This window comes from Phaeoacremonium minimum, assembly GCF_000392275.1.
Source record: "Phaeoacremonium minimum UCRPA7 unplaced genomic scaffold PA7_03_scaffold_468, whole genome shotgun sequence".
In the NCBI taxonomy this organism is placed as follows: domain Eukaryota; kingdom Fungi; phylum Ascomycota; class Sordariomycetes; order Togniniales; family Togniniaceae; genus Phaeoacremonium; species Phaeoacremonium minimum.
In genome coordinates this window covers 307,189-334,127 of record NW_006921370.1, presented here as the reverse complement: position 1 = coordinate 334,127, position 26,939 = coordinate 307,189, and the positions used below count along the sequence as shown (strand labels likewise).

General features: G+C 52.3%; 10 protein-coding genes across 10 annotated transcripts; 5 read left to right on the top strand and 5 right to left on the bottom strand.

Moving 5' to 3' along the window:
* Positions 1–2,537: 2,537 nt before the first annotated feature.
* On the top strand, positions 2,538–3,486 carry UCRPA7_6409 (putative 20s cyclosome subunit (nuc2 cdc27) protein; the record flags this gene model as incomplete). The annotated part of the gene is made up of 2 exons (XM_007918947.1): positions 2,538–3,185; positions 3,322–3,486. 2 exons carry the CDS (start codon positions 2,538–2,540, stop codon positions 3,484–3,486), a joined length of 813 nt encoding a protein of 270 aa, XP_007917138.1.
* A 743-nt stretch (positions 3,487–4,229) lies between these two features.
* UCRPA7_6408 (putative 20s cyclosome subunit (nuc2 cdc27) protein) lies at positions 4,230–5,061 on the top strand (the record flags this gene model as incomplete). Its single annotated transcript, XM_007918946.1, has 2 exons — positions 4,230–4,931; positions 4,987–5,061. The coding sequence occupies 2 exons, from the start codon at positions 4,230–4,232 to the stop codon at positions 5,059–5,061; spliced, it is 777 nt and encodes a 258-aa protein (XP_007917137.1).
* Positions 5,062–6,347: 1,286 nt separating this feature from the next.
* Positions 6,348–6,922, top strand: UCRPA7_6407 (putative histone h4 protein; the record flags this gene model as incomplete). Its single annotated transcript, XM_007918945.1, has 3 exons — positions 6,348–6,357; positions 6,568–6,705; positions 6,759–6,922. The coding sequence occupies 3 exons, from the start codon at positions 6,348–6,350 to the stop codon at positions 6,920–6,922; spliced, it is 312 nt and encodes a 103-aa protein (XP_007917136.1).
* Positions 6,923–7,444: 522 nt separating this feature from the next.
* On the bottom strand, positions 7,445–8,024 carry UCRPA7_6406 (putative trafficking protein particle complex subunit 2 protein; the record flags this gene model as incomplete). Its single annotated transcript, XM_007918944.1, has 2 exons — positions 7,445–7,751; positions 7,840–8,024. The coding sequence occupies 2 exons, from the start codon at positions 8,022–8,024 to the stop codon at positions 7,445–7,447; spliced, it is 492 nt and encodes a 163-aa protein (XP_007917135.1).
* Positions 8,025–8,316: 292 nt separating this feature from the next.
* Positions 8,317–8,717, top strand: UCRPA7_6405 (putative mitochondrial 54s ribosomal protein 31 protein; the record flags this gene model as incomplete). Its single annotated transcript, XM_007918943.1, has 2 exons — positions 8,317–8,596; positions 8,665–8,717. The coding sequence occupies 2 exons, from the start codon at positions 8,317–8,319 to the stop codon at positions 8,715–8,717; spliced, it is 333 nt and encodes a 110-aa protein (XP_007917134.1).
* A 663-nt stretch (positions 8,718–9,380) lies between these two features.
* Positions 9,381–10,009, bottom strand: UCRPA7_6404 (putative nuclear cap-binding protein subunit 2 protein; the record flags this gene model as incomplete). Its single annotated transcript, XM_007918942.1, has 2 exons — positions 9,381–9,884; positions 9,944–10,009. 2 exons carry the CDS (start codon positions 10,007–10,009, stop codon positions 9,381–9,383), a joined length of 570 nt encoding a protein of 189 aa, XP_007917133.1.
* Positions 10,010–12,439: 2,430 nt separating this feature from the next.
* Positions 12,440–13,153, top strand: UCRPA7_6403 (putative nuclear pore complex protein an-nup82 protein; the record flags this gene model as incomplete). The annotated part of the gene is made up of 1 exon (XM_007918941.1): positions 12,440–13,153. The coding sequence occupies one exon, from the start codon at positions 12,440–12,442 to the stop codon at positions 13,151–13,153; it is 714 nt and encodes a 237-aa protein (XP_007917132.1).
* Positions 13,154–17,789: 4,636 nt separating this feature from the next.
* UCRPA7_6402 (putative phosphatidylinositol 4-kinase pik1alpha protein) lies at positions 17,790–18,656 on the bottom strand (the record flags this gene model as incomplete). The annotated part of the gene is made up of 3 exons (XM_007918940.1): positions 17,790–17,833; positions 17,991–18,224; positions 18,386–18,656. 3 exons carry the CDS (start codon positions 18,654–18,656, stop codon positions 17,790–17,792), a joined length of 549 nt encoding a protein of 182 aa, XP_007917131.1.
* An 835-nt stretch (positions 18,657–19,491) lies between these two features.
* On the bottom strand, positions 19,492–20,848 carry UCRPA7_6401 (putative phosphatidylinositol 4-kinase pik1a protein; the record flags this gene model as incomplete). The annotated part of the gene is made up of 3 exons (XM_007918939.1): positions 19,492–19,531; positions 19,593–19,797; positions 19,852–20,848. The coding sequence occupies 3 exons, from the start codon at positions 20,846–20,848 to the stop codon at positions 19,492–19,494; spliced, it is 1,242 nt and encodes a 413-aa protein (XP_007917130.1).
* A 2,965-nt stretch (positions 20,849–23,813) lies between these two features.
* UCRPA7_6400 (putative dna polymerase epsilon subunit c protein) lies at positions 23,814–24,233 on the bottom strand (the record flags this gene model as incomplete). Its single annotated transcript, XM_007918938.1, has 1 exon — positions 23,814–24,233. One exon carries the CDS (start codon positions 24,231–24,233, stop codon positions 23,814–23,816), a length of 420 nt encoding a protein of 139 aa, XP_007917129.1.
* Positions 24,234–26,939: the final 2,706 nt, after the last annotated feature.

Below are 26,939 nucleotides of genomic sequence, written 5' to 3'. Positions count from 1 at the left end.
GGACCTCTTTCCCCAAAATGGACAGCAAAAGGGAAGCCACCAAAATAACTAGGTGCTTCTCACTTGTGTAGATTCTAGACCAGTTCTCATATTGAAGAGGTATTCTGAGTCTTCTAGATCCGGCTCTTCACATTACTCAGCAGGGTTTTATACCGTTTACCCCGGTGTTGCGAACTAACTGGGCGGTTCACCGCTCCACATTACATTGTTGCAATGGCCGAGACTGCGCACGCCATTGAAGAGCCACCATTTCCTCTGACGGATGTAGACAAATGGGTTCTGTCACAAACTGATGAGGAGTTCAAGTATCATGACTGGAACGATTTAAGGGAGATAATTGGTGTGTATTTGACTCTATACCTGTCGCCCTAGGTAGTTCCACTAATGCCTACACCAAGAGACAAACAACTTGTCCGTGCTCAAGCGCAAGCCTTCAGATCTTCGAAGATATATGAAATGGACGGCAGAGACCAAACAGCAATATGGTTCTATGACCAACTACCTTTTGGTGCATCGGTTGCCCAAGGCCTGGGGACCCATACCTTTCACTCCCGCATCCACAGTCCCTCTTCAAGAGCCTTCAGACTATCGAGTCCTGCTCAATGACTGGCCGTATGGTCTGACTCCAGATATCACCCATATTGTAGTCTGGACTCGGACGCTCATCCCGACAGATGCAGAGACTGGTGATGTAACCTCGGAAAGCCGAAGACTCATCAGAGAATTTGTGAAGACATACTTCGCTGACAGGATGGGTGCGGATGGCGAGGATCGAGTGATGTGGTTCAAAAATTGGGTTGCTCTGCAATCTGTCAGGACTTTGGAGCATATTCACATCCTCGTCAAGGATGCGGACCCCGGATTGCTCAAAGACTGGACGAAGGAGCTAGACTGCCATCGTGCATGAGAGGATGCACCTTGAGCTTTGACGGCATAGAGATGGCCTCGGTGGCCTGGCCATATTGAGCAGGCTCATGCCGCCCGCCGCTGTTTGCGGTTTCCAGCCGGTGGTGCTGGTCCCGGTTCGGCACCCTGCATGCCCTGCATTCCAGCCATTTGGCGCGCTGCACCGAGAAGTCCATATCCCTTATAGGCACCATAGGCAGGGACAACAGCCCAGAGGAGCCAGAACTTGTTGCCGAAGAGTATGACGAGAACTTGAGTGGCCCAGGTGACCCAGATAACATCAAACATGTACTCCGTCAAGCCTGGGGCAGCAAGGTCCTCTCCAGAGGACTTCAACGCTTTGGTGGTTGCGTCATATGTAGGCCGTCCGGCCCGCTCCAGCGTCAACTCACATAGGAAGCTTGGAAGAGACAATAGACCATAGAGGAATATAGATCGTGACTTAAAGAAGAAATAGAAGACAAGGAAAAGGCCGTTGACGATTGCTGAGCCAAGGTGGAGGTTGTTCAGCGATGCCGTGTTGGATTTGGCCCGGTCCTTCTTCGCTTTCTGAGCCATGATGATCACTATGTTGTGTGTTGATTGCAAACGCCGTATGACCGAGAGATTGTGATGTGTATGGAAGCAGTTATCATCAATTCCGGTCTTGGTATTGGTGACGTTGGCGGCGGTTGTCTCAAAATGGCCTGTAGCGAGATGATTCAAAAAAGGTATGATGAAAGAGGTTGGTGGTGGTTGAGAACTGGCGGCTTGGAGGGGCAACCCCGCGCCACGCGACTTTCCGTTTGCGGCGCTGGTCAGCCTCTGATGCTACACCAGCCACAGGCGCTTAGATAGCCCCTTGACGCCCCGGGCCAACCAAAGCACGGCAACTGGTCTCCTACCACAACAATCCATCCCTCGAGGCAAGGAAAGGCGCCTGGAAACATCCGCGCTCCCACGACACCACCACCCGATCACCTGCCCCAGGACTTCCTGGACGGATTTCGAGGTTGCACACCTGCTTGGTACTCTGGTGGTTGGGGACCGACAGTAATTCCTTGTTCTTTCCTTTCGTCAAGGGGCATGCCTTTTTGCTTCTCAGGAGGACTTGAGGAGCTGTTTTGGCAAGCTGTTGTTGGAACAGGTCGCATTCTGTCAACCCACACGGCCACATCTTCACAAAGTGAAACAAGATTTCACGACCCGACGACAAGATACCGCCAAACTTGAAGAGAATCCAGCATCTGCTTCTTCAGCTTGGATATCCGAGTCGCATACAACATTCCGGTTCACCTTAATAATACCATCAACCATCTACTGTGTACCAAGGCAGTCAGTGGCGCCAGCTCTCATGCCTGTATTGCACTTGAGACAGTAGGCCAATATCAGTCGCCACTTCAACATTTTTGCAAGACAGTGGCCATAGCCTGTGTATTGTTCTCTACAATCGCTTTCTACTGACCGGATCCAGCTCTTCAGCTCGAGTTGCCAATACAGTGCTGTCGCCAGACACCAAACGAAAAGTCGGCAGATCTTGGTCCTCTTCGCATTCCCCAGGCAGCATCACAAATGTCTCATGGCTTGCCTCAGTTGATAATAAATCACCATAATCTCGCTGTCACACCAGTGTCATCGTCGGACCTGTCAACATGGCACCAGCTGCTGCAGCTGCCAACGGTCTCTTGAGACAGGCAGTCCATTACCATCTCGACAACTCCTCCTACGAGAACGCCTTGTTCTTTGCCGAGCGGCTCTGTGCACAAGACAAGACTGTCGAGGCGGCTTATATGCTGGCCCTCTGTCACCTACGACTTGGGGACGACCGATCGGCATACGAGGTTAGCAAGGCTGCTGGCTATCGGGGGACACATCTAGGCTGCTCATATGTGTTTGCTCAGGCTTCGCTGCGCTTAGAGCGGTACAAGGATGGTATTACAGCTCTGGAGAAGTCGAAAGGCTCCTGGCTCAACAAGAATTACATGGGCAAACACAACGCCTGCAGCAGGATGCCCCATCCCGATGCGGCAGCGTGCAGTTGTCTTCTTGGAAAGCTCTACCGCGCATATGATGACAAGACCAAGGCAGTGGCATGCTTCGAGGATGCGTTGAAGACAAACCCGTTCATGTGGGATGCCTTCATGGCGCTCTCGGACATGGGTGCCAACGTAAGAATACCAAACATCTTCAAGCCGAATGAGCAACTGCTGCGGAACTTAGATCAAGAGCAGAGTGTGTCCGCAGGACCGAAGGAGACGGGGCACACAAATCCCCTCGAGCCTTTATCTAAGCGATCCACGGTACGCACTGCAACACAAGAAGCTGCCGATCCCTTTGAAACCCAACGCTCGACTGCGTTTCAAGACATACCCTCGTTCAGCAACCTACAGTCCGCGGAAGTGGAAGGGAACGACCTGCTGTCTAAGATTGCTGCAGCTCGGTCTAGGAACGCGGCAGGAGGCGGAGCCGGACATGGCCAGGAGGGTATGGAAACGCCAACTGGGCCCAGTACATCTTCTGAATCACTCGTACCGCGCCCAGGACCTGGAGTTGAGCCACCCCAGGCACCTATGCGCAAGTCGAGGACAGTTCAACCAGTAGATACTGGCTTGTTTGAAGCCCCCAAATTGGGATACCGACTAGGGCCCAGAAGGAAGGAGAAGGGACAAGAGCCATCTGGGGATGTGGCGTCTGAGCCTGCCTCATCTCTTCTTCGGTCTTCGGCACTGTCCGGAGAACGGAAGCGCACAGTATCTGGACACGTCGTACAACCAAGGCAGATCCATCCGGAGGACCCTGGAGCTCCACCAAGGAGGAGCACGAGGCTCAACTTCATCAACAAGGCGACAGGCATCAAGGCGAACTCTGGCGCTGCTACTATAGGCGCCAGCGCAAATCGGGAACTGAAAAAGACTAGAGCTCCTGTCTCTCGTCTGATACGACCTGGGTCCAGTGGTACGAATGTAGGACGCGTAGTGAGCGGAAACCGCACCCGCCATGAGGAGAATGGAATGGATATCGACCATGCTGAAGCACCTACTGTCAAAGAAGCACCTATACAACGCTTGGCGCCAAAGCCTGTGGAGCCAGAGGTTATCAAGGCTGAAGAGACCCTCAAGTCAATATTAGAACTACTGAAGAGGTTCGCTACTGGGTATTCTCAACTTGCACAGTTTCACTGTCAGGATGCGTTGGCAACCTACGCCTGTCTACCGCGATGGCATCAAGATACGCCTTGGGTATTGGCGCAAATGGGCCGTGCTCACTACGAGCTCGCATCATATGCGGAAGCTGAAAAATACTTTAGGAGGCTACGCATTTTAGCGCCAACGCGACTGGAAGATATGGAAGTGTATTCGACAATCCTATGGTTCCTCAAAAGAGAAACCGACCTCTCCTTCCTTGCCCATGATCTAGTGGACTCGGCATGGCATTCACCACAGGCGTGGTGTGCTCTTGGAAATGCATGGTCCCTGGCTCTCGATCACGAGCAAGCTTTGCGCTGCTTCAAGCGCGCGACTCAGCTTGATTCGAAGTTTGCCTACGCCTTCACACTTCAAGGGCACGAACACGTCTTGAACGAAGAATACGACAAGGCACTCACAGCCTACAGGCAGGCTATTGCAGCTGACCGACGGCACTACAATGCTTATTACGGCATCGGTAAGGTTTACGAAAAATTAGGGAACTATGATAAGGCTTATACACACTATCACTCAGCCTCTGTCATCCATCCGACCAATGCTGTTCTCATCTGCTGCATTGGCACCGTGCTTGAGAAACAAAAGCAAATCGTCCAAGCACTGCAGTACTTCAGCAAGGCCACGGATCTAGCCCCTCGAGCCGCCCAAACCCGGTTCAAGAAAGCCCGTGCACTCCTTGCCATTGGGCAGTTGCAGGCTGCACAGAAAGAATTAATGATTCTGAAAGACCTTGCGCCGGATGAAGCTCGTGTGCACTTCCTCCTCGGGAAGCTATACAAGACTCTCAATGACAAGAGCCAAGCTGTTCGTCATTTCACGCAGGCCTTGAGTCTAGATCCCAAGGTAAGCCCTCCTCTTCTTGCATATGGTGATATTATCACACTAACTCTTGCATAAGGCGAGCCAACAAATCAAAGAGGCGATTGAGAGTCTGGAAGAGGACGACGGCTTCGATGATTCGATGATTCAATAATTTATATCAGAAGACGATTCACGATGGTACAGGGGTTCCTATGGTCTGGGCTGCAAGGGGCATGGTATGGTCCAACTTGGGAGTGCTTCTCAAGAGATCATGATGCAAAACAGGTTCATCATCGGCAAGCAAGAAAGCAAGCATTGGTTGACTGCCGGACTCCGACATGGTTTGATAGGCATTCAGCATGGCATTTGGCGTTCAGGAAACTGTCAGGCCGACTTCGTGTCTTTACTCGGCGGGGGAATTGGTTCTCAAGTTTTGTGTATAAGTACCCGAGCATGCATTGTGATGATTATGTGTATAAGACGGCACGGAAGACTTGGTGGTAGACAGAAAGGAGACCTAAGGCAATGCCCTCGAGTCCTTATAAATACTATGCACATCTCAGCAAGCACAGCTCCGACATACTGTCGGGCTCACTTCTAAAGACTAAGGAGAACAAACAACAGAATACTCAAATAGCACTGATTGAGGCAGTTCATAAGGCTTCTTGTGCATAGGGACTGGCACGCCCACGATATGCCTTGCCCATGTGGGAATCGAGATTCTACTATGTAGCACAACACAGAAGAGCTACTAGATGTTAGGGTCAAGAGTAGTGATCTGTGATTCTAGGTAGGTAGCCGAGTGAGCCCACCAGAAAGGATAAAAGCATGGCTATGTCCCACCCCCAGAATTATTCCCTCCATTTTCCACTTTGTTGACTGGAGTTTGTTGTTCTCCAGAAGCTCAAGTACCCAATTGGGGAAAGCGTGGTCTGCGTTGAAGGCGGAAGGTGCCTGCACGGACCATCAAGCCCGAAAATCAGCAGGACAGGGCGCTCGGACCATTCGGATTAGGTAGGTGTTAGGTAGTTTTTTTTGGCACTAGGCTAGCTGAGCAAACAATTGGGGCCGAAAATGCAGGCAAAGGAGCAGCGCTTTTCTGAGAGGAATTGGCAGCCGCAAAGCACCGCGTTTTTGGCCGCCATAACAATTGTAAAACAACGCCTTGCAAAGCGGCGCATTTTAATTCCTAAAATCAGCAGCAACAGACAACAACTAAAAAGGACTAGCGCTTTCCTTTCAATCACTCCCCATCACCGATCACCCCCAAACTCCCGCTGCCTATCTGCACTGCACCTATAAATCCTAAGTCCCCCTCCACCCACTCTCCTCGCTTCTTCTACCTTTCCTCTTTTATCACAGTCTACCAACGTCATCAACAAAGACATCAATTACTCCTTTGGGACATCATCATCCATCAACAAAACACATCTTCATCAACACTAACCCCCATTCACAATGACTGGACGTAAGTGCATCTTCATTTTCGCTCGATTAGCTGCGTCGGCGTCGTTGTCGGCTGTGAGGCTCCTGTGATGTGGTTGGTTGCCTTGGTGGGGTGTGGCAGTTGTGTATCAACAGTCGCGACGCGTCGCATCAACCATCGCATGCAACCCTCACCAAGCGTCAACATACTATTTTCTACCATGATGCAAATTACTGACACAGTTTTCAATAGGCGGCAAGGGCGGCAAGGGCCTCGGCAAGGGTGGTGCCAAGCGTCACCGAAAGATTCTTCGTGACAACATCCAGGGTATTACCAAGCCCGCTATCCGACGTCTCGCTCGTCGTGGTGGTGTCAAGCGTATCTCAGCCAGTAAGTTGACGCTTCCATTCGTTTACTCTACAGCTTGCTAACAGTAACTCCAGTGATCTACGAGGAGACCCGTGGTGTCCTGAAGTCCTTCCTCGAGGGTGTCATCCGTGACGCCGTCACCTACACTGAGCACGCCAAGCGCAAGACCGTCACCTCTCTGGACGTCGTCTACGCTCTCAAGCGACAGGGCCGCACCCTGTACGGTTTCGGTGGTTAAGCGCTCCATACACTACCATCACAGTTATGGAAGGTGGACGTTGGTTGCTGGATCTGTTTTGCCGTTACTGTTGCGCGTTTCCAGCCAACCTGTTGCGCGTGAGCTAGGCAAAGGGTTTGTGGTTTGACGCTTCTACGGAATGGTACTACACGTTGCTTTTTGGCGTTGGGGATCATGATAGGGAACCGTTATAGGGCGTCTGGAATGGTAGACGAGCCCGAGTCTTTTGACCAAATGAATATACCATGAACAACATAAACATCTGTCCCTAACGAATTTGCATTGTGAACTGTTTGGACGTGTTCTAGCTACGCTCTATCCTGGCATGACAGCCGTCCAGAACTACCCCTAACTTAGTGTCGTTGAGCAACTACAGCAGAAATGCCGCAGGCGAGCGGATCTAGCGGCCGGCTCTCATGACAATTCGTCTGCCTAACATAGCTGTACTCGACTATGGATTTCATCAAATATGTATGTGTTTCTATATGGCACGCATGTGTATGGGTTGGTAGACCCTGGGTATCATAGATACTTCCTCCCTGCTGCTGCAACTCTTGCCCTGAATACAGGGCTCCTCACTTCCATGTTGACCTTGTAGAAGGGGCTCATAATGGCCTTGACCCAGCTGTCGTACACCTCCATGAAGAAGTTCTTGATAGCTTCCTCTGTTGCCGGGCTGGTGGGATTCGCGGCGATCGATGTCGACGACCGGGAAGATGCTGTAGAGGCGGCTGTCGTAGGCTGGTGGAGTAGTAAGAACTTGGCGTTCGCGCCCGTCATGAAGCACGAGATGTAGTTGTTGAAGAACTTGTCGATGACCTTAAGATACCTGTCGGTGTAAGAGCCGGTTAGCTACGCAACGCCCGCCTTCAGGATGCGCTGCCTGTCTTCATCGCAACCGGCGTTGTCATGCGTACATTTGCCCATTATTCCACTGCACCTCCTCGACTACATCCAGCGAGCTGTGCAGGATGAACTGGTTCAGGTGCCTTGCCTGGTCTGAGAATCGTGGCTGTCCATCCCCGCCCTGCTTGGAGGTGCCGAACTCATACTCGAACAGCGGGTTGTCCTGCGTGCCAATTATGGCAAAGTAGTACGACATTGCGCTCGTTTATCGATCATCTGTGCATCTGGACGGTAGGTATCGAGAGGCTGGCGCGCTGTCGGCTGGATCACCGGATTGAGTCCACAGACAAGAAGCAACGGCGCTATTAGGAGTGCAGTAAAATGTGGTGGTGGTACTTGATGCGTGCACGGGCCACTCCGTCTCACCATTCCCCCCAAAAAGCTGGGCCTGCAGGAGAGGGAGGACCTCACGCATCTTTTAGCTGCCGCTGCGAATTTTCCCGAGCTCCATCGAACGTCTTCGGTCGAGCAACGACAACCCCGCAACCATGTTCGGGGCCTTCAGATTCACGAACCCCCTCAGCGGCGGCCTGCTATGGAAGATCCCATGGCGGCTATCGAAATTCCAGAAGATGCGGCAGCGCAGACGCCTTCGCGCCGTGGATAGCGTCATTGCCACCCTCGACAAGGCGCTCGCCAAGCAGGGAGAGACGCTGAAGTCGCTGGAGAGGTGGAAGGCCGAGATGCCGACTGAGCAGGAGATGCTGCCCAAGGACAAGTACACCATGTTCGACCGGAAAGAGAAGCGGTACCGCAAGGGCATTCATAGTGCGTTTCCCCGTGGTGATGGATGCATACCTTGAGGAGGGACTTGAGACTGACTGCGATTGACACAGAATTACCGAAATGGACAAGAGTGTCCCAGAGAGTCAACCCGCCTGGTTACTAATGACTCAAACAATAAGAAAGAGGGCAATCAGACTGTCAGGCGTACCTTAACGGCTCTTACAGCGATCTATGGACGTCATGTATTATAGGGGTGTGAATATCTATGGCTTTCCCAGGCATTTACATCTTGACCGATGGTTACGTGTCAGTACTGTACAAATACTTGCATTCGGTGGAAATTGTTCCCTTGATCATTATATTAGGGACAGAAAGAACATGAGAGGTTGGAATCAGACTAGATGAGCATACCTATGCTGCAGCTTAGTTACCAAACTCGATTAGAACAGGGCATATATCCTAATAAAGTACCACGTCAGATGACTGATTTTGTGTCCAACGTCAAAGATCAGTATCAGAAATACTCCTTTGCTTCACTATGACTGTGAGGTCTTATATATTCTAAGGCTACTGTCATCAAGTGCCGTGCTTGGATAGGCAGTGTGGTCCGCCCAGAGTTCAAGATGATGGCGGAAGAAAGGTCAGGCCAGCCGCTTACTCTGATTCGCAACATGTAACCTCCATTCACCATCAGGAACACTTCTTTCAGTACCAAGAATCAATTGGTTAATGACCATTGACCTGCTGTCCGAGGGGGTATTTTGGGTTCTCTTCGAGATTTCCCTTCTGATCCGTCCGTTTTCCCTAAGTTGAATAGTATTACAATTTATCTGAGTCGTCCATAGTCCTCTTCCAAGTCTCTACCGTCTCTCCTCGCCTCCTTCTCCAGTTGAATTGCTCTGCCGAGCCCACCGCGGCCCTCATCGTAATCCTCGCGATACTCGTCTCGTACCTGGCCACCAGACTTGCCTCGGCCGTACTGGCGGCCTTCCTCGAAGCCGGGGTCGAGATCTGTGCGAATGATGCGTTCGTCCAGCTTTGTGCCTCCGATGTACTTCATACAATCCAGTGCATCCTGGTGGGTGTAGTACTCAACGAAGCAAAACCCGCATGGGGTTTTGTTGAAACGGTCGAGTCCCATTACCAGCCGCTTAATCTCCCCGCACTTGCTGAACAGCTCGTAAACCTGCTCCTCTGTGGTGTAGAATGACAGGTTTCCTACGTATAAGGTCGTAGCATTCGCTAGGGGGTCCTCGGGCTGCACCTCGGGCTGGGTGTTGCTCATCTCATTGTCCTCGCCATCACGGTGATCGGTGCGCCTGCGCTTGTTCTATGTCGCAAAGTCAGTGGGGGTATTTATACAGTATAAGCAGTAGATGACCCGCTTACGCGACTGTTGAAGTAGGCACTCGGCCTGTCGAGTCGATCGACTGTGTTGCGGTAATATGTCGGCATTGTGAGGATTGGGTGCTTTGCAAGGATAGAAACGTGGTGGGTTAAGATGATGAAGGTTGAAATGCGACAAGGCTAAGCTGTTGTGGAGCTCTCGGTCGCTCCTGCAGGTGCAGGCGCGCTTGCACTTTTGGGGTGGCAGGGGTTAACGCGCTAAAAATGTTGCCTCGACAGACGGAGCTTGGCCAGGTTTACTGAACCAAACCACCTCTTCTTGATCCCATGGCAGCAAGGTGATAGAGATATAGTCTTCTCCTCCCTGCCGGCTGCAGGCTTTCATTAAATTTCTTTCTGAGCTCTCAATCTGACGGTTCTACACCATCTCTCTCTCAATTTCCCACATCTTGAAGCGTTGGACCGCTTGATTGCTCGGTGCGCACCATCACTGCCGCGATGCCCAGAATTAAGAGCTACACCCCGAGCTGGCTCACTGGGTCTTCACCCGGCCATACGCTTTTCGCCGCATCAGGAGAGGATCTCAGATCCTCTGCATTCTCCCCGTATGCCTCCAAGAAGAAGTCCCGGTCAGGCCCTCGGAGGACGATAGCACGACGAGGTACGGAGGTTTTCGTCGCGGTGAATCGAGAAATCCGCTGGGGAGACCTAGTGTACCTAAAAGAAACCTGGGAAGCCAAACATGGTAGGAATCATCCTGGAGTCCGAATAAAGCGCGAGGATTCCGACGGCTCTTTTGAGGTCTATGATGAGGAGGCCAATGGTACTCCGCAGGTCGAACCAACCGCAGCTGAAGGCTACCGCGTGAGTGTTTGCATTACCTCTCTACTTCATATTGCCCCTGACTCATATGAAATGCTTTAGACCATCAAGACGCCCGTCGCCGATGAGATCAGGCAACTCGTCATATCGCCGAACTCGAATTTTCTGGCGATTTTGACAGCACACACCGTCCATATCTGCGTTCTTCCGGATTCAGGCCATCTTACGGCGCCGGAGACCGGCCCGTTGAAGCCCAAGTTCTACACTCTAGGTCCTACAACACATGTCACGTCTCGACCGGCGGTTATGTCCGCTCTATGGCATCCTCTAGGAGTCAATGGTTCCACTTTGGTGACAGTCACGGAAGATGCTGTGGTTAGACTTTGGGAGATTTCAACCACAGACAGGTGGTCATTTGACTCGCCATCGCTCTCTGTTGATCTAAAAAAACTAGCAGATGGCACCTATCTTGAGCAAGATTTCGCTGCTTCGACCACTGCAACCAACACAGCATTCTCACCGGACTCTTTCGATATGGAGGTTGCTGCTGCATCGTTTGCAGAACGGAGTTCAGGCTTGTGGTCTCCAATGACGCTATTCATTGCTATGCGAGGAGGCGATATATATGCATTGTGCCCACTGCTTTCTCATCGCTGGTCTCCTCCTCCAACACTTATACCCTCTCTGTCTGTGTCGATAGTCGCAAAGCTTGCTGCCATCGAGGATGATCCTAATGTTGCCCCTCAAGCAAAGCTTCTGGCACAACAGCAGTTGGAATGGATGTCTGAGCTTGACAACCAAGAACCAAGAATTGTGCAGGGGGCTCCGGGTGATCCCGCCGTGGAGATCTATACACGACCCAGTCGTCCAGGAGTCGTCCCAAAACTACAAGGCCCATTCTCTTTTGATCTAGGAGTGGACCCCGATGATGCAGATGACCTTGATACTGAATTAACGGATATATTCGTCATTGGCCAGAAGGTTCAGACAGACGAACTTATGCTAGGAGAGGAAGAGGATTTGGAAATGGAAGACAATGAGCATGAAGGTCTCTCGCTATCTATTGTCTGCCTGCTCTCGACAAGCGGGCAGGTGAGCATATGTCTTGATCTTGACGGAGTTGAGGCTCAATGGTTGCCTCCTCGCAGCAAGTCGAAGCTTGGCCGACACTCGATAAGTGCAGACCCACCATCACTGCTCACCTTCCAGACTTTGGATGTTCTACGGCCGATGGAAGTAATCGATGATGGCTGGCCAGTCTTCAGCTCAGATGTTACATCCCGGTACTCATTTTTCATCACGCACAATTCCGGCATCACCTATTTATCTTTGTCTCCGTGGGTTTTCCGCCTGGAAAGCGAGCTTAATGCTGAGACAGAAGCTGGATCGGACTTCCGAATCGACTTGCTTGTTAAAGGGCAGAATTCGACGCGGGAGAGAGTCTGGACCCAACCACCGCCCGGCGCCTCATTATCTGCTTGTGTCGCAATTCGTGATCCAGACCTAGGGTACTTTGTGCTCTCAGCTACGTCTTCTGAAGCTGTAGCGCTTACATTCGATGTCCCGGAGGACGATGTAATTCCACTACGTCCTATCTCACCACCAGTCTACGAGGAATCTTCGGAGGCGAAACCTCTGATCATGTACACACCGCGCCCAGTGTTCCAGCCATCAAGCGTCTTCGACCAAAACTCAGACCTACCAAGTTTCTTGCAAATGCTTAGAACCAGTCGGCACAAGGCCATGCTGAACCAGGAAATACGCCTCTCTCCTGCCACACTCAAGCTCTTTTCCAGTGCACATGTCGTCCTCAGTGCGGAGACCGGTCGCCTTAACGAGGCCGTTGCTGAGCTGTTCCGCAAATGTGACAAACTCCAGACCGAGTTGAGGGAGCAGATCTCGAAAGCCAATGAGCTTAAGTTAAAGATCGAGAAGATCACAGGCGATGACGTGGAAGAGGAAGAGCCTATGACGGACAATGTACGTCTCAAGAGGAATTTGGAGGCACGCAAAGCCAAGCAAGAGGAGCTTGCACAGCGCTTTGAGAGACTAAGAAAGCAACTCAGTAAGGCAACCAGTCGCGAGCTCAGCGACAAGGAGAAGGCGTGGATGGAGGAGGTACAGATGATGGAACGGGGTATATTAGGCTCCGAGAAGAGTGCAACAACGACATCAAATAAAGCAAAACAGCCTTGGAAGCGATTCGACGATGTCAAGAGCCTCAAAGATGAGCTTTCGTCACAGGCGAATCAGCTTCAGAACAAGTCAACAGGCGATGGCGACGGAGGCTTGAGCACCTCGATGCCTAACCTCCGAGTTCCCTCAGAGATTCGCAAAGCCAAGGTTGCACAGGTAATGAGCCTGTTAGAGAGAGAGACCGCTCTCGTCGACGCCGTCAAGGGGCGCCTTGAGCGATTGTCTGTTGGATGAGAAGGCATCAATAGAGCATGTAGTTAGGTACGGTGGCAAACATATTCCAAGATTTGCGATTTATTCAAGGACATTACCCAATGATACTGTGAGTCAGGCATCAGGCGGAGGCGGCTCATCCACACCTGAGTCGAGTTTGCGGCTGCTGTCCACTTTGCAGCCAGTCAAGACATCGACTCCCGTACAGATGTGCAACATTATTGGGGCCCAATGGAATATGCAGTGAAGCACCGGCAAGGATGAATGCTGCAACCTGGTAATCAAAGATGTGGCGGCCTCTCCACGTTCTGATTCCCAACGGGTGGGAGGAAGACATCAACCTACTGGACATTTCCTCTAGCTCATGCAGAGAGGGCTACTGCGTGGGCAACGCTCATACAACGGTTAGTCCCGACGCTCATCTTGCGATCACCCTGGTCAGTGGAGAGTGGTGGTACAGAGATCCCCCACTCTTAACTAAGCATCTCTTTCGCCTTATTGTCAGATCCTTTACATTTTGAGATGTTAGGCTCTTGGACTTGTGGTTCACATTTCTTATGTCTTAATTCTTGTATTACGGCTGATCAAAGCAACAAGGCCACCGGACTCTAAACTTGGGGTATCATCCCAGCTAATGTATTGACTAGGTCCATCCGAATCTGTCTGCATCAATGGACTGTGACTAGTGGAACAGGGGAACAGGGTCACAGCGTTCTAACGCCTGCGTGTGCACAGCAATAGTCCTGGAGGTGAGCCACGGTGAGGGTGACTCTTGACCGGACCGGACTGGACAGGACAGGACAGAATCTCCGGTGGCTCACGGATTATGGCAGAAGCGCCATGCCATTTCCTCTCGAATAAGTAACATGTGCTTTGGCTGTTCAGTTTCTTCTGCCGCAAGCCAAATTACAAGCCTATGGCCGTGGGGTACGTCCGACCGGCGGCGCCGCCATCAATGTTAAGTGCATGGGAAGCTACATGTGCATACATACCACCTACTTGACTACACACATGCCTTTGGTCCCCAAACAACTCATGGACAGTTCCTCACCTATGGATCTTGCATGCCGTTCGCCTCGTTTTCCTCGCCATGCTTTCATACCTTTCCCTTTAGCAATTAGGGTTATGCTCTGGTCAGTCGTCCACAATCATAAGAGGATATAATCATGCAACCCGTCTCCCTCCCCCCTCAACATGTTGGTTTTCCGTTGAGAGTTTACGCGCTTCTTTTTTTTCGTCTCCATGAAAGTGTCTATCCCTACCCACAACGCTCCACCATCTTTCCTCTATGCGACTCAATGGGCCAAGATGGCTCACAACTCTCATTCTATTTTTGATTTAAGGAGCCAGATCCTGGGTAAGCTTCACCACACCGATTTCTTTTACAGAGACCGGAGAAATCGTGAAGTATCGTACTTACACCGCTCCTCTAGAGAACCTCAAGTTTGTCTCCTGGGGTAGTGCCCAACTCAGGACTCTGACAGCCAGAGACCCACTCGGGAACTACAAGGTTATTGTCACCATAGACGAGGACGAGGGCCGTCGCCCTTTTCTAGCTGAGACAGGAGAGACCTTCCAAAAAGCTCTGGAAGCACTCCACAACAAGTCTGCAGACCTAGTTCACAGACACATCGAGAGTGTTGGTTTCGAATATCGTCGCCGGTCCAGAAAGAAGTCCCCAAAATCGCTGAAGATTGTCGACGACTCTGACGATGGCCTCATGTCTACGAGTTCCGACGGTTCTGCGTCTCCAACACTGGCGCTCTCTGACATAGAGTCCGCTGACGAGGCTGGAAGCGATGATGATGATATCGTCTCAGTGGTATCTGACGCTCGTGAGAAGCGCGCGAGCAAGCACTCGTTGAAAAGTAGCCCTCCTCAGCCAGGGCCACCCAAGCCACCAGCTTCGTCGAAATCTCGAGTCGACGATGCTGAGTCCCGTGCTCGTCGAAGCCCATCAGGGGGGCCAACGCCTCCTCTCCCTCCCCCAGGGGCTCTGCGTGCTGCCGCGACATTCCCACCGCCGCCGCTGCCCCCCGGCTGGCGACCTGCGTTGTCCGGCCCACCGCCTCCCCCACGGCCTTCCTCGATGGCCTTCCCTCCGCCCCCCGCGCCACCCGTGCCGCCCCCCGCGCTCACGGTGAGGCAGCTGAGGGAGCAGATCCAGCAACAGCAGCCGCCAGCCGGCCCCCATGCCCAACTCTGGGACGTGCGCATGGCCATCAAGTTTATAGGGCGCGGAGACACACATGTCCTGGCAAGCGTGCGCCCGAGTATCCAGGAGCTGCGTAAATTCGCGACCGACTACGTAATGAAGAACCCAGCCATTTTCCGCACAAGCAAATCCCAGTACGAACAGCTGAGGCCACAGACCATGGTCAGGCGCGTGGTCATTGGGCAGGTCGGTTACGACGTATCGACATACCCTAAGGATGACCTTACGAAGCTCTTCACTGCCGGCTCTGCTGAAGGCACGGATGCGCAGATGCCATTGGTCGAAGTTGCTGTGTGGCCACAGCCTCAAAACTGTATGCCTCCAACGCCGGCGAACGTGCGCTCTCCGTCTTCCTCGCCCACTTTGATCGACTGAAGAGCTCCATCAGGAATGAGGACCGTCTCTTTTCGACTTTCTCTAGGCGCTAGAAACTGCCATGATGCACTGGACTCACTGGTTTTCTCTCTGAAGTATGCTATGTTTCTTACTACTGCGGCAGATTTACATGTTGCAACCGGTTTTCTGGATATTCCCCAAGGCCCGGCCCGTTCGAAGTCTCAAGTTTAGTTTATCTTCAAATCATACTCTTACTCCAAAGACTACATGTGTTCCCGGCCTTCCAGGATGAATACAAAAAAGAACCTTCCTCTACACTCGTGATGACCGAATGAGCTACGACCGAGATGACCAAGATCTAATGCTAGCCGCTGTGCCATGGACCTGACACATTTCCTTGACTGTATTCCCTCGATTTTCTGGTTTCCATCGTCCGCCTTACATTCACATTTCATACCATCCATCTCCACACCGGTCAGGACGGGCCCATACCGGATTTCTCGGCACGTTGCGTGTTTCCTTTCCGTCCATGCCTATCTAAGCGCTCAGGCAGGAATACAAGTGGTTTCAGGGGTCATACAGAATGATACAACCGGGGCGTTAGACAAAATGGGGAGGGGAAGGGGGACACGTGCATTTGGTATCAAACTCGTTTGTCAGGTTGTCGTTTCCGGACGTTCCTGGGCGCTTCGTGGGGATGGGGCTTACGGGGAGGAATGGGGGTGGGTTACTCGGGGCGTGCATGTGTGCAAAGCAAGCAAGGTCATCTATTCCACCGGTACGTAATATGGAGAAGGACATATACCATCCCGTCAAGTTTTCACAAGTAGTTAGACAAAAAAGTAATGAAGAGTGCGATATTATTTTCTTCAGCCCGAGACTGGTCAATTGTACTACGTGTATACGTTGGTCCTTGAGGCTGGTCATGCGCAACTAACTGTTGCTGAGTCTTTTTTCGTTCCCCTTTTCTTTGACCAAATGCGCAGAGTCTTTTTGACCGGTCAAAGCCAAAGCTTTCGCACCCCGCGACTTTGCAAGTCAAGTCCATGCAAGTCACAATCAACCACCTGATTTGCGAAAAGCTGATTTGTGCTTCGAGAGCCATATCGTTCATTGCAATTCTCTCTGGTGGTTGCTCAATGAACTGCTTGCCACGATCTCATGTTGTGCTATCAGTCTGCTTACCTGGCCCCCATCTATTTAGATAAGGCTGTCAATTCTCGATCCCGGATCCTTTCACCTCGACCCCATGGTTCCGCCAAACCCGAGGCCGAGGTGACAGAGGACGCCTCACTTCCAACGCGCTTATTTCTCGGTCACGAGGAAGATGTAGACGTAACTTGCATTTACTGCTGTGCCCGATTGCGACTATCACGAGGCGGTAGGTTCTCCTTGCGGCTGTTGTTGCGATAGGTGCTTTCCTGATTAGATAGTTGGGCCTGGAGATCAGCGAATTGAGTGGCGAGAAGGGGTTGTGTTGCAGGGTCATCTTCCACGTTCTTTGGCAACATCCCGAGGGAGTTTTGCCGATCATATTCCCGAATCATCGAAGCGCCAACACTGCCGATCTGGTCTGAGACCAGACCAATCCCTGCCATTGAGGGATGCCGACCACTCGTCTCAAAGCAAGGCTGTCGGCCTCCTGAGCTACCAGAAACACTCTGTGATGGCGGTTGAAGCTTTGGTGATTTCGGAGGATGGGTTTCTGGAAAGGCACCGTGCCAAGACATGTCCGCCTTCCGAGTTGCGGATGAGGTGCGAGGGGAGAGGCCTTGTCCCTGCTCTTGGTCGGGGCGTAAAAGGTCTCTCGCATGTCCTCTGTGGTAAGTTGCATCGAGCAGAGGATTCGTCGTAGTTGACAGACTGTGTGAAACGTCTGACAGTCCCGTATCCATACTCCAGCCTAACTGCGTCTCGTGTATGTTGTTTCCCTGAACGTGGTCGTCAACTTCGGATAGCCGGCTGGCGTCCCGAGTAGAGGCGGGCACGACGGATGTGCATTCCCCATGCTGTGTTGTATTGTTCGATGAGTATGTCGGTGCCCGAGGGTCTAGCATGTTGGCAGATGCATCCAGGCCATCACGACGGTTCACAGCAGCAGGCATTTCAGGAGAACCCCGGCTGACTACGCAGCATGTCAGCTGTGTCACCTGGGGGAGTGAGAAATGTCCTTAACTCACCGAATCGAAACTCATCGGGTTTGCTAGATCCAAGTCTTTCGTCTCGAGTTGCTCTTTCGTCAACTGCTTCTCATGAATCGAATGTTAGCGCACAACCCCCAATTGTCAAATACTGAATACCGCATACCCAGTTCACCAGCTAGTCGTTGGTGACCACGCTGCATGTCTTGTTGCTCAACATGCCTCTCGAAGTCGCGGAGGAACTGCTCCTTCTGCTGCCGCTCGACCATCTGTCTGACCCTGTTTGGGTGCTCCAGTGCCTCCTCGTCCTTCCGTCCATCGATCTTCCACTCCTTCAGAGTGCCGGTGAAATTGATGCTGCGCATGAAAACTCTCTTCTGGGCACGAGTAACTCGCGGCACTACAATACCTTGAGTTAGCGATCGCCTTAGTGGATGGGAGTTTTGGGTTTGTTTCCAGATGTCTCGAAAGCAACCCCCCAACATGTGTTTGGGACCTTGGGCATGAACTTCTGAACCTTTCCTACAAGAGGTAAGGGAAGAATTCCAGAGAGATACTCACTATGCTGTCGCTCAATGAACGCAACGGCCGCCTTCTTTTTGTCTAATATGTACAACAAGATCTCCTGAATATCCTCCATGTCGACGTCACGGCGATGGCCGCTGTAGCCTGCACCATTCAGACCCTCGTTAAACTTTGTCGCGAACTCGACGATGCCATGGAGGTGTGTCCCCTTGCAGATGAGTGAGAGCATGATGTCGAACTCGAAAGTCGTCCATTCATGTCGGTGCCCGTCCGAACGTTGCTCGAGGGACCTGTCGTCAGGAGCCATCTTGGTGCTGGCACGACGCGATTAGGAATAATCAGGGGAGGCTGTCGTAGTGCTTCGAGATGACGGGACCAGACCTAATATCATATCGCCCTGACTCAGTATTGGTTAGGTTGTTGGGACGACAATAACGATATCGTGCTCCTTTGAGGAATGGTTCTCCCCGGGCGGTAAGCAGCCTGGATATCACTCGAGGGTAGAGAGAGCTGGAAACAAATATGTGGCGTCGATGTGAAGATCGAATGAAGACGCAAGCCTTTCTAGGTAAGGAGATGTGACTACGGAGGGAAGGAGGTCGTCGTCTTATCTCAGGGGGAAGTCGCGTTGGCAGGCAGCGAGCTAGAGCAAGCTTCTCGAAGTAATAAATGATATAACGATGAGCCAGCCTTGATTGATTCAGAGACATGAGAGTGACTTTTAGACCAAGATGCAATGAAGGGGTGTATAGCAAGCGTATCATCCCACTGTAAGACTCGAGTGAAGGCAACTTGGCACTCTAAATGCTCGTTATGATGAGCTTCCGCTATCATATTCAGTCACTTTCCATCCATTGTAGAATCAAGGCACACATAACACAACTCATTCATAGTAGGCGATGTTGTCTAAGTGCAGTTCTATGTACTCATCAACTAGACTGTCTCGAGGGCACAAAGCACCATTACATTGCCCCAAACAGCGACCACTTTTATTTGACTGCAAATCAGCCCGCTTGCTCGATCTCCTCGACGATACCCAACCCCTCGGTACGCAGCTCTAATGCCCCCAAACGCCGCCTTGATGCCGTCCATGCAAGCCGAGTTTCTGTTATCATTCAATGTGAAATACTAGTTAGAACCGCCTAGTAGATGCCTTGAGTCCGATACTGGAAAGTATCATAACTGGGTTTTGGCTGTCAGCTTGCGCCATGGCTTTTTTTGGTGAACAAAGCTAGGTACTTACAGTCGTGTGTAGTAGCTCCCGATGGACTTCCCAATAATGTCGTTCTCGACAAAGTGTTCAGCGTCATCGGCGCTTAATTGCAGCTGGAATCGCTGCCGCAAATTGGTGGTGACAGTGGCCACCCCAGCCGCGTAGCATGGCATCTTCGAGTCACGCCCCATCATTGCTACTAGGTCGATGATGTTGTCCGCGGAGCGGCGCAATGCTGCACAGGTGTCAGAAGCAAAGATCCTCAATAAAGCAGATGGGGTTGATTTACCTTGGAATGCTTTCTTGCAAAGCTTCTTGAAGTCCTCATACTCAGGCGAGCCGAGTCCGCCCAGAACATCGACGTACTCATGAGTGAGCTTGAACGGAGCGGCTTCGAAACCGACCGATCCAGGCGAGTTCGACAACATGAAACCAAAATCTATATGGATGATGTGCCCCTCATTGTCAATCAGGACGTTGCCATTATGTCGGTCTTTCAGCTGCAAGACATAGGAGATCATGCTGTACGCTGCCAAGGACCTCTTGAAAGCATCCACGCCAGCCTTGTACGTGTCGCTGTCCGGCGAGCCGAAAGCCTTGGCAAAATGATCTTTGAGAGTTGCGATCCGCCGTCTGGGATTTTGACCAGACTCGATGGATGAAAGGGTCAAGCTTCTTTTAATAGAGTGAAGCGAGACACCGTTTGTGATTGTTTCGATCAAACCCGACGACTCCCCTGTTACGAGAATGCGCATCAACTTTACCCACACATCCACTCCAGCGTCCACCCAGATCTTGTGGCAGACGTCAATAAGTTGGCAGGCAAATGCTTCCTGTCGCAGATCCGCGCCCGTCTTGACGATGACACTAACAAGATCCCAGTTCTTCATCCAGCCGTACGGTGAAGACCGTCGAATGCGCTCCTTCTTGGCATGCCAGGCCTCGCCAAATACTGCGGCACTTGGGTCATCTCTGTCCCCTTTGCGTTGAATGCCACCGGTCTTGAAGTCATTCTCCATTCTCTCAACACCTGCGCTTGCATTTATTGTGGAATCAAGGGGTGTTTCGTCATCGAGGTCGGCCCCGTTGACTATTGTGTTTTGGGCAGTAGCTTTGGCTATGATAGTATCAAAGGTAGGGCCCTGACCGTCGTCTAGGTCAAAGCTTTGTTCTTCCAGACTCTGCATGCTTGCTATAATCTTAGCCCTGATGGCTGCCACCTCCTGCTTCGGGCGTTTGCCGCTCGTTGCCTCCAGCTGCGCCAGCATTTGTGATGCCGTTCGCATGTGTGTCGCCAGCGCAGAAAAGTCAGGCTGATCAACAGAACTGGTCCGCGGATTGATGGGTATCGTCATTTTTCTGAGCAGCGGGCCGGGGCTGCTAGACCGTGACGTTGACGCCCCAGAGCTTCGGGGCGTGGTCATCATGTCTGACGCCGTTGATACTGTTGTTCCACCACTCGACAGGCGAGGAGGGTGGCCGGGTGAGGCCAACTTCCCCTGTGCTTTGGCTGGTCGATCCTCGTCAAATGGTTTCAGCATCGGAGAGCTGCCAAGATCTCCTGAAGTTGGCTCAAAAACACTGTCGATGGCGGGCTCGGAAGTACGTGCCGCGGTATTTATCCTTGGAGAGTCAGATAGGTCAAATATCCTCTTCCTAGTTCCTTGTTCTGCCAGAAGATTTGTCAAAAGCCTCTGATTGTCCTGGGATTCATGATCAAATGTAAAGTCCTCCCGCAAGATCTCCACCATCAGTAGATATGGAACCTTCTCCGCGCTGTTTAGCACGGTGGCCTCGGCAGGATTCAGTCGCACAATACGGTGATGTCTGCTCTTGCCAGGGGCGCCATCCACCAAGGTTGGAGGACAGATGATAGGTATATCGACCTCGGCGGGCAGATCTTGCGCAATAAGGGCCAACTCAGCACGCAGGGCGCTGAGACGTGCTTGTTTCGGAACAATGACCAAGCGATTGGAAATATCCTCCAAAGCACTCAGAAATTGTGTTTCACAACGGAAATAGTTCTGCCTCAAAAGCCTCGTCTTTTCCATCGATGTCATATCGGCCTGGTTCAGAAGAGCCTTCACATGGGAAGAATGCCTACGGGCGAGCGATTCGCCCGGTCGAAGCCCAGCAGAGACCGGAGTTGCCGGCCGACTCACCATCCGCGGTGATTTCAGCTCCGGAAGCGGGAGGGAGGAAGAGCTCAGCCGCGCATCAAGCGCCTTCATATTGAGGTGGTTTGCTTGCCGCCTCTCGGTCTCGACAGGGGACCGAGGATCTGAGCCTGCAGATGTCGGCCGGGGTGGGGCAGCAGCTCGCGGCGACTTGATAGGAGCTTCCGTAGCACTCTTGGGGTTTGGAGCACTTGTAATCCTGCCTCCATCTTTGGTCCTCTTTGACCTCGTAGTGGTTGGAGTCACCGTATGTGCTCGAGCAACCTTTGAAGGTCCGCTGGTAGTCTCGAGGACAGGATCACCAATCGGCTGTGGCTTCCGGGCCTGCGCAACGGCGAGAGGGCCGGCCCATTGAGGAAGAATCGGCACTGCTATGCTTGCTAACACGAAACTGGCCAGTACGGTTACGGGAAGGACGTTCTCGGTGATCTTTTCCTGCCTTGCAGAGTCTCCGAGCCCGAAGACGATATGTTGAACCTTATTGTATACCCTCCTGCATGTCCTAAACGTTTCTGACTGTGGGTTCGAGGCGAGATCGTGTAGGTAGGTCTGGAAGAGCCAGAACGTCTAGAAGCCCTATTAGTGAGCGCCTCTTCACTGATGTTTTCCGGGCACCACGTACCAAGAGAGCGGCCGTCACGGATTCCTCGCACAAGTCCAACAAGAACTCCTCCAGAGCCATTGACTCATTGTCGACGCTGATTATGAGGTGGCATAGCTGCGGCAGGAAGAACTCGATGTCCTCGTACGGGAACTGGCGGAGCTTGTTGCACAGGACATGATGTATGCCCACATGATCGGCGTACCGGCTAGACGGCGAGAGAGGTAAGCACAGATGCAAGTGAAGCTGCAGCAGATGAACGGGCCCTTACGAGAGGTAGGAGACGGAGAGAAAGGGGTTCTGGTTGAAGACGTCGCTCTCGAGGAACCTCTGCAACAGGTCCCACGACATTGGGGCTACCGCCGCCGCGCTACAGGTCTGACAGAAGGAGAGACAACGGGAATACGCGCGAGGCAGGTAGCCTCATAGGGATTCGACATGAACGTGTTGGGCCAGACAAGCGACTAGCATGGCTGGGCAGAGTAGCATTCGCGGATCCAGTACTTGTCCGTGGTCTCCTATTGCGGCGACTGCTGTAGGTATGTTGAACAGAGGCTATCGTGTCTTTACGAGCAGGTAGTCAGTCTAGTTAGCAGGTACTGATTTCCATGCAGGCACTTTGGCGTTCGGCAAGCTAGGTCCAGATGCCCCTCAAGGTCTCCCTAACGCCTATTAGTCAAATTGATTGGAATTTAGGCTTGGCACCTATCCAATGGCCACGCACGGGCCCGACACCTGCTAGAGAAGCCCTCTCATAAGGGGCAACGGCGCGTCTTTCGGTATCGGTAACGTAGTTTAGCTGCCGTGTCTTCCGAGCCTCCGCCGTTTTAAACTTCACCGCACGTCTTTCACATCCGCGCACCCTACCTATGTATAGGGGAAAAGCTCACGCCTCAATGGTTTCTCGTGGATATATGGTTCCTAGTTAGGCACCGCTATTTATTATCTTACGCGATGTGAATACTACTTTCACCTTAATATGAGTGTAGACGCATAAGAGAACTCAGCCCCTTCTTCCCGCTCGTCCACTACGCTTTTCGAGAACCTCGAAGGTGATAGAGCATCGATGCCACGCCTGAGATCCAGACAGGTGGACTGCGGGAACTTTGCTCGTATTGTTTGGCTCTTTTTTGACGAAGATATCACGCATTCTACGCACAGTTCCAAGAATATGCTCTGAGAAGCGGCGCATAGGTTCAATTCTGCATCACACATTTTCTCTTGACAAAAAAGTCTGTATAATCGCAAGCAGTTTCCGATCAACAAACCCAGCAGCCCCCAAACTCCTTGCGACTCAGACCCGGACCCGGACATGAATCTCGGCACCAATCGGACTTTTGGTCGAGCATTGAGACCAACGCCGCTGTATATGCTGTATTCCCCGAAACGCCAGACATCGTGAATCGTGCCCCATATGTCATACCAAATTAACCTGAGAAGAAAGAAGACCCACCAGTCTGCTTCGTACAGACCTCAAGCCTTCTTTTTTCTCCCACCCTTGACCTTCTTCTTCGACTCGACGGCCTCTTCATCGCTCGAACTCTCGGCCTTCGCGCGACCGCCGCTCTTGGCCTTGTCTTCATTCTCAACGCGCCCAACAATGTCTCTTAAAAAATCCCACTGGTCGTCTGACTCCACCACATGCTTGAGCATCTGGGCCGTCACTCTCTTAGAGTTCTTTTCTTTGGCGACGTCGGCGCTCTTAGTGACTAGGGCAATCATGAAGAGCTCTAGCGCCTTGCCCACGGCAATGGGAGTCTGTTGAGCCACCTTGCCGACCTCCTCATCAGCTTGCATAATACGCTTTATGCGTGCAGTGGGGAATTTTGTCTTGACTGGTGACGGTTCGATGACTGGCGGCTGTGGGGCCGCGGCAGCTCTGCGTGGAGGCATTGCGCTTATGTCTCCTGGCTGCTGCTGTTGATGATATTCTTGGTGAGGTTGTGCGTCGGCCGGAGGTTGGAGTGATGGGGTTTGGGAGGCGAGTGGATTGTAATACTGAGGTTGCGAATACGACTGTGCTGGAGCAGAGTAAGGATAGCCTTGCTCCGCGTAAGGTGGCTGGTAATACGGCGGTGGTTGTTGTAGGCCAAAGCCAGGTTGAGATTGATGAGGGGCCTGCTGCGGAGATGTAGGAGTATAATATTGCTGGAGGGGAGGCTGCTGCTGGGCCTGGCGGCGTGGTGAGTAAGGGTCGCTTAAAGGCTGATGTTGGTGGGGTTGTTGTTGGACTTGGGGGTGTCCGCCGCCGAGTCCACCAGAAGGCGAGAGCGGCGTTTGCTGATAGTAGCTCTGCGGAGGAGGCTGCAGGTGCAAGCCTTGCTGCTGGTTCGACCGGCCTTGCAGCTGGTAATCCTGAGCCTGGGTCTGGTAGAAAGCCTGCGCGCTGGCGTCGTTGTTGTTGTTGGCAGCAGGAGCAGGCCCAGCGAAGAGCGAGGAAAGGTCCGGCGATTTAGGAGCGTATGTGCCTTCTCCCGACATGTCTCGAGACAAAGAGAAGCGCGGGGCACGAGGAGGGACAATAGAATTATGTACACCGAGGTACAGGGCCAAGGGGACACCAATTTCTGCTTGGGTCTTATACTTTCACCGCCGCTGGCCCTCGAAATTTGCACAAAAAAGGCTTTTGTCTGGCGTGCGGGTTTGCGGGTCCAGGGCCCGGGGGGTTGCAAGCGTGTAAAATGCTATGCTTCGAGAGGATTGTGTGTGCGCGCGTGCGGATGCAATGCAGTGCTGTACAGTGTCAAGCACAAAGGGAAGCTGGAAGACAAGACTTGACTGATTCGAGCCTGCTGTGGTCGAAGCTCCCGACCTAACGTCAGTGAGGTAAGGTTGGGTGGGGTGAAGGTGCGTTTAATAGCTGGTGTGGCTGGAATGGCTGGGTTGACGATGAGAAAACAGACAGGGAAAGAGCGGGCTTGGAGGGGCAATGTTCGATGGAGGGGTGCCGGCCGCGGGGCTAATAATGCACGAAAGCTGTCCGCCTGCTGCTACTTGCTGCTGCTGTGTCGCCCGAGAAGCTACCGCCTTCCCTTTTTTTTTTGGGGTTTTTTTTTGGGCCTTTTCTTGCTCCTTCCCTCTTACCCTTCAAAGAAAGAGTGGACAGGCACGAAGACTAGAAAATAAGTCGAGATGATGTGATATGGAGGCAGCTACGACCGACGGAACTGATCGGGCTGTCGAGATGGGTGCAGGTGCAGAAGCAGGTGCCCAGGTGGTACTGGATGGGCTGGTGACTGGTCAATGACGCGCCCGGGATCAGTGCAGGTGGTCAGCCAGTGCCTGCCCGTTGCGGAGAGACTCAGCTGCCTGCAACGGAAAGAGAATAAGATTCCCCGGAGGCGAGTCAATGGCTGGCGTTGTGGGCAAACAAGGCAACCACGACCAAGCCAGGGGGAGTCTTTTCCTTGGGTAGGGTAATGCCGTTCCAGTCTCTCGGGAACCCGAGGCAGCAGTCTTTGATTCGTTTGCTCCGTTTGTTGGTTGGGATGGGACGGGACCTAATGAATGGAAAAGACCCTCCTTCTCCTGTGGTGAAGGTTCAAGGGTGGGAGCAGCTTTCACACGTCACACAACACAACACAACACCGGACTGCTTCCAGATCCAGATCCAGTGGGATGCCCTGGAAAGGTACTGACAGCCTCTGCTCAAGTCTGGGTCACCCTAAAAGAGAGAATCCAGATGGAGAAGAAAGAGTATTTCCACTCACAAGCAGCGAGCTAAAGATACCTTACGCAGGCGTGCTGCACACTGCGCTACCTAAGGCAACTCAGGTAGGCAGGGTCAAGAGATATGAAAGCTTGCAAGAAAACTGTCTCCAATGTGAAGAGCCAGCTGTTCCAGAAGAAGAATCTCTGTTGTGGACGATGCCAAAAGCAGCAACCAGCTATACCTGGGTTGTGGCTGTCAAGCTTGAACCCTGTACCTTGTCTGGTACCGTACCCTAAGGAAGCCCTGAGATGTGGCCGATCAAAGACAACAAGTGCTTGCCTAAACGAGGATGGCTGCTGAAGTGTCTGAATATTGAAATCGGGAGGCTTATTTAAACCAAGGATGAGATAACAAGAGCTCGGCCTCTTCTGCTTGTTGAAGGTGGGGAGCTAAAGCGAGAGCTTGGACAGCAGTGGCCAGTCCAGTGCGACCAAGAGCCCAAGACAGCTGGGCGGGATTTTTCGTGGGACTTGCAGCCCGTTTAAGTAGCCGTCGCGCAACCTCGCGGTTCAGGTGCGCCCAAAAAGCATATCAACAGGGGTGTGCCGCTAAGCCTGTTCGGGCAACGAACTCATTGCACTGCCCCATCTTGAAGATCTACATTTCCAATTCACGATCACGCCCCATCTAGCCGTCCTACATACACAACATCTGTAGCTACATCGCATACCAACACCACAAGTGCAAACACCTTCAAATTAGACCTTGCATCACCGTATCTTACCGAGCGATTCGTCGACGGACAGCAGCTTCTCATGATGCTCGTGCTGCAATCATACTTTCACCTAAGTCGACTCAAGTGTGAAGAAGGTAAGCGGCTATGGTGAGCAGTCTAGCTCCCGCGAGTCATCATTCTTTCGGCTTGATCCACATATCAAGCATATATC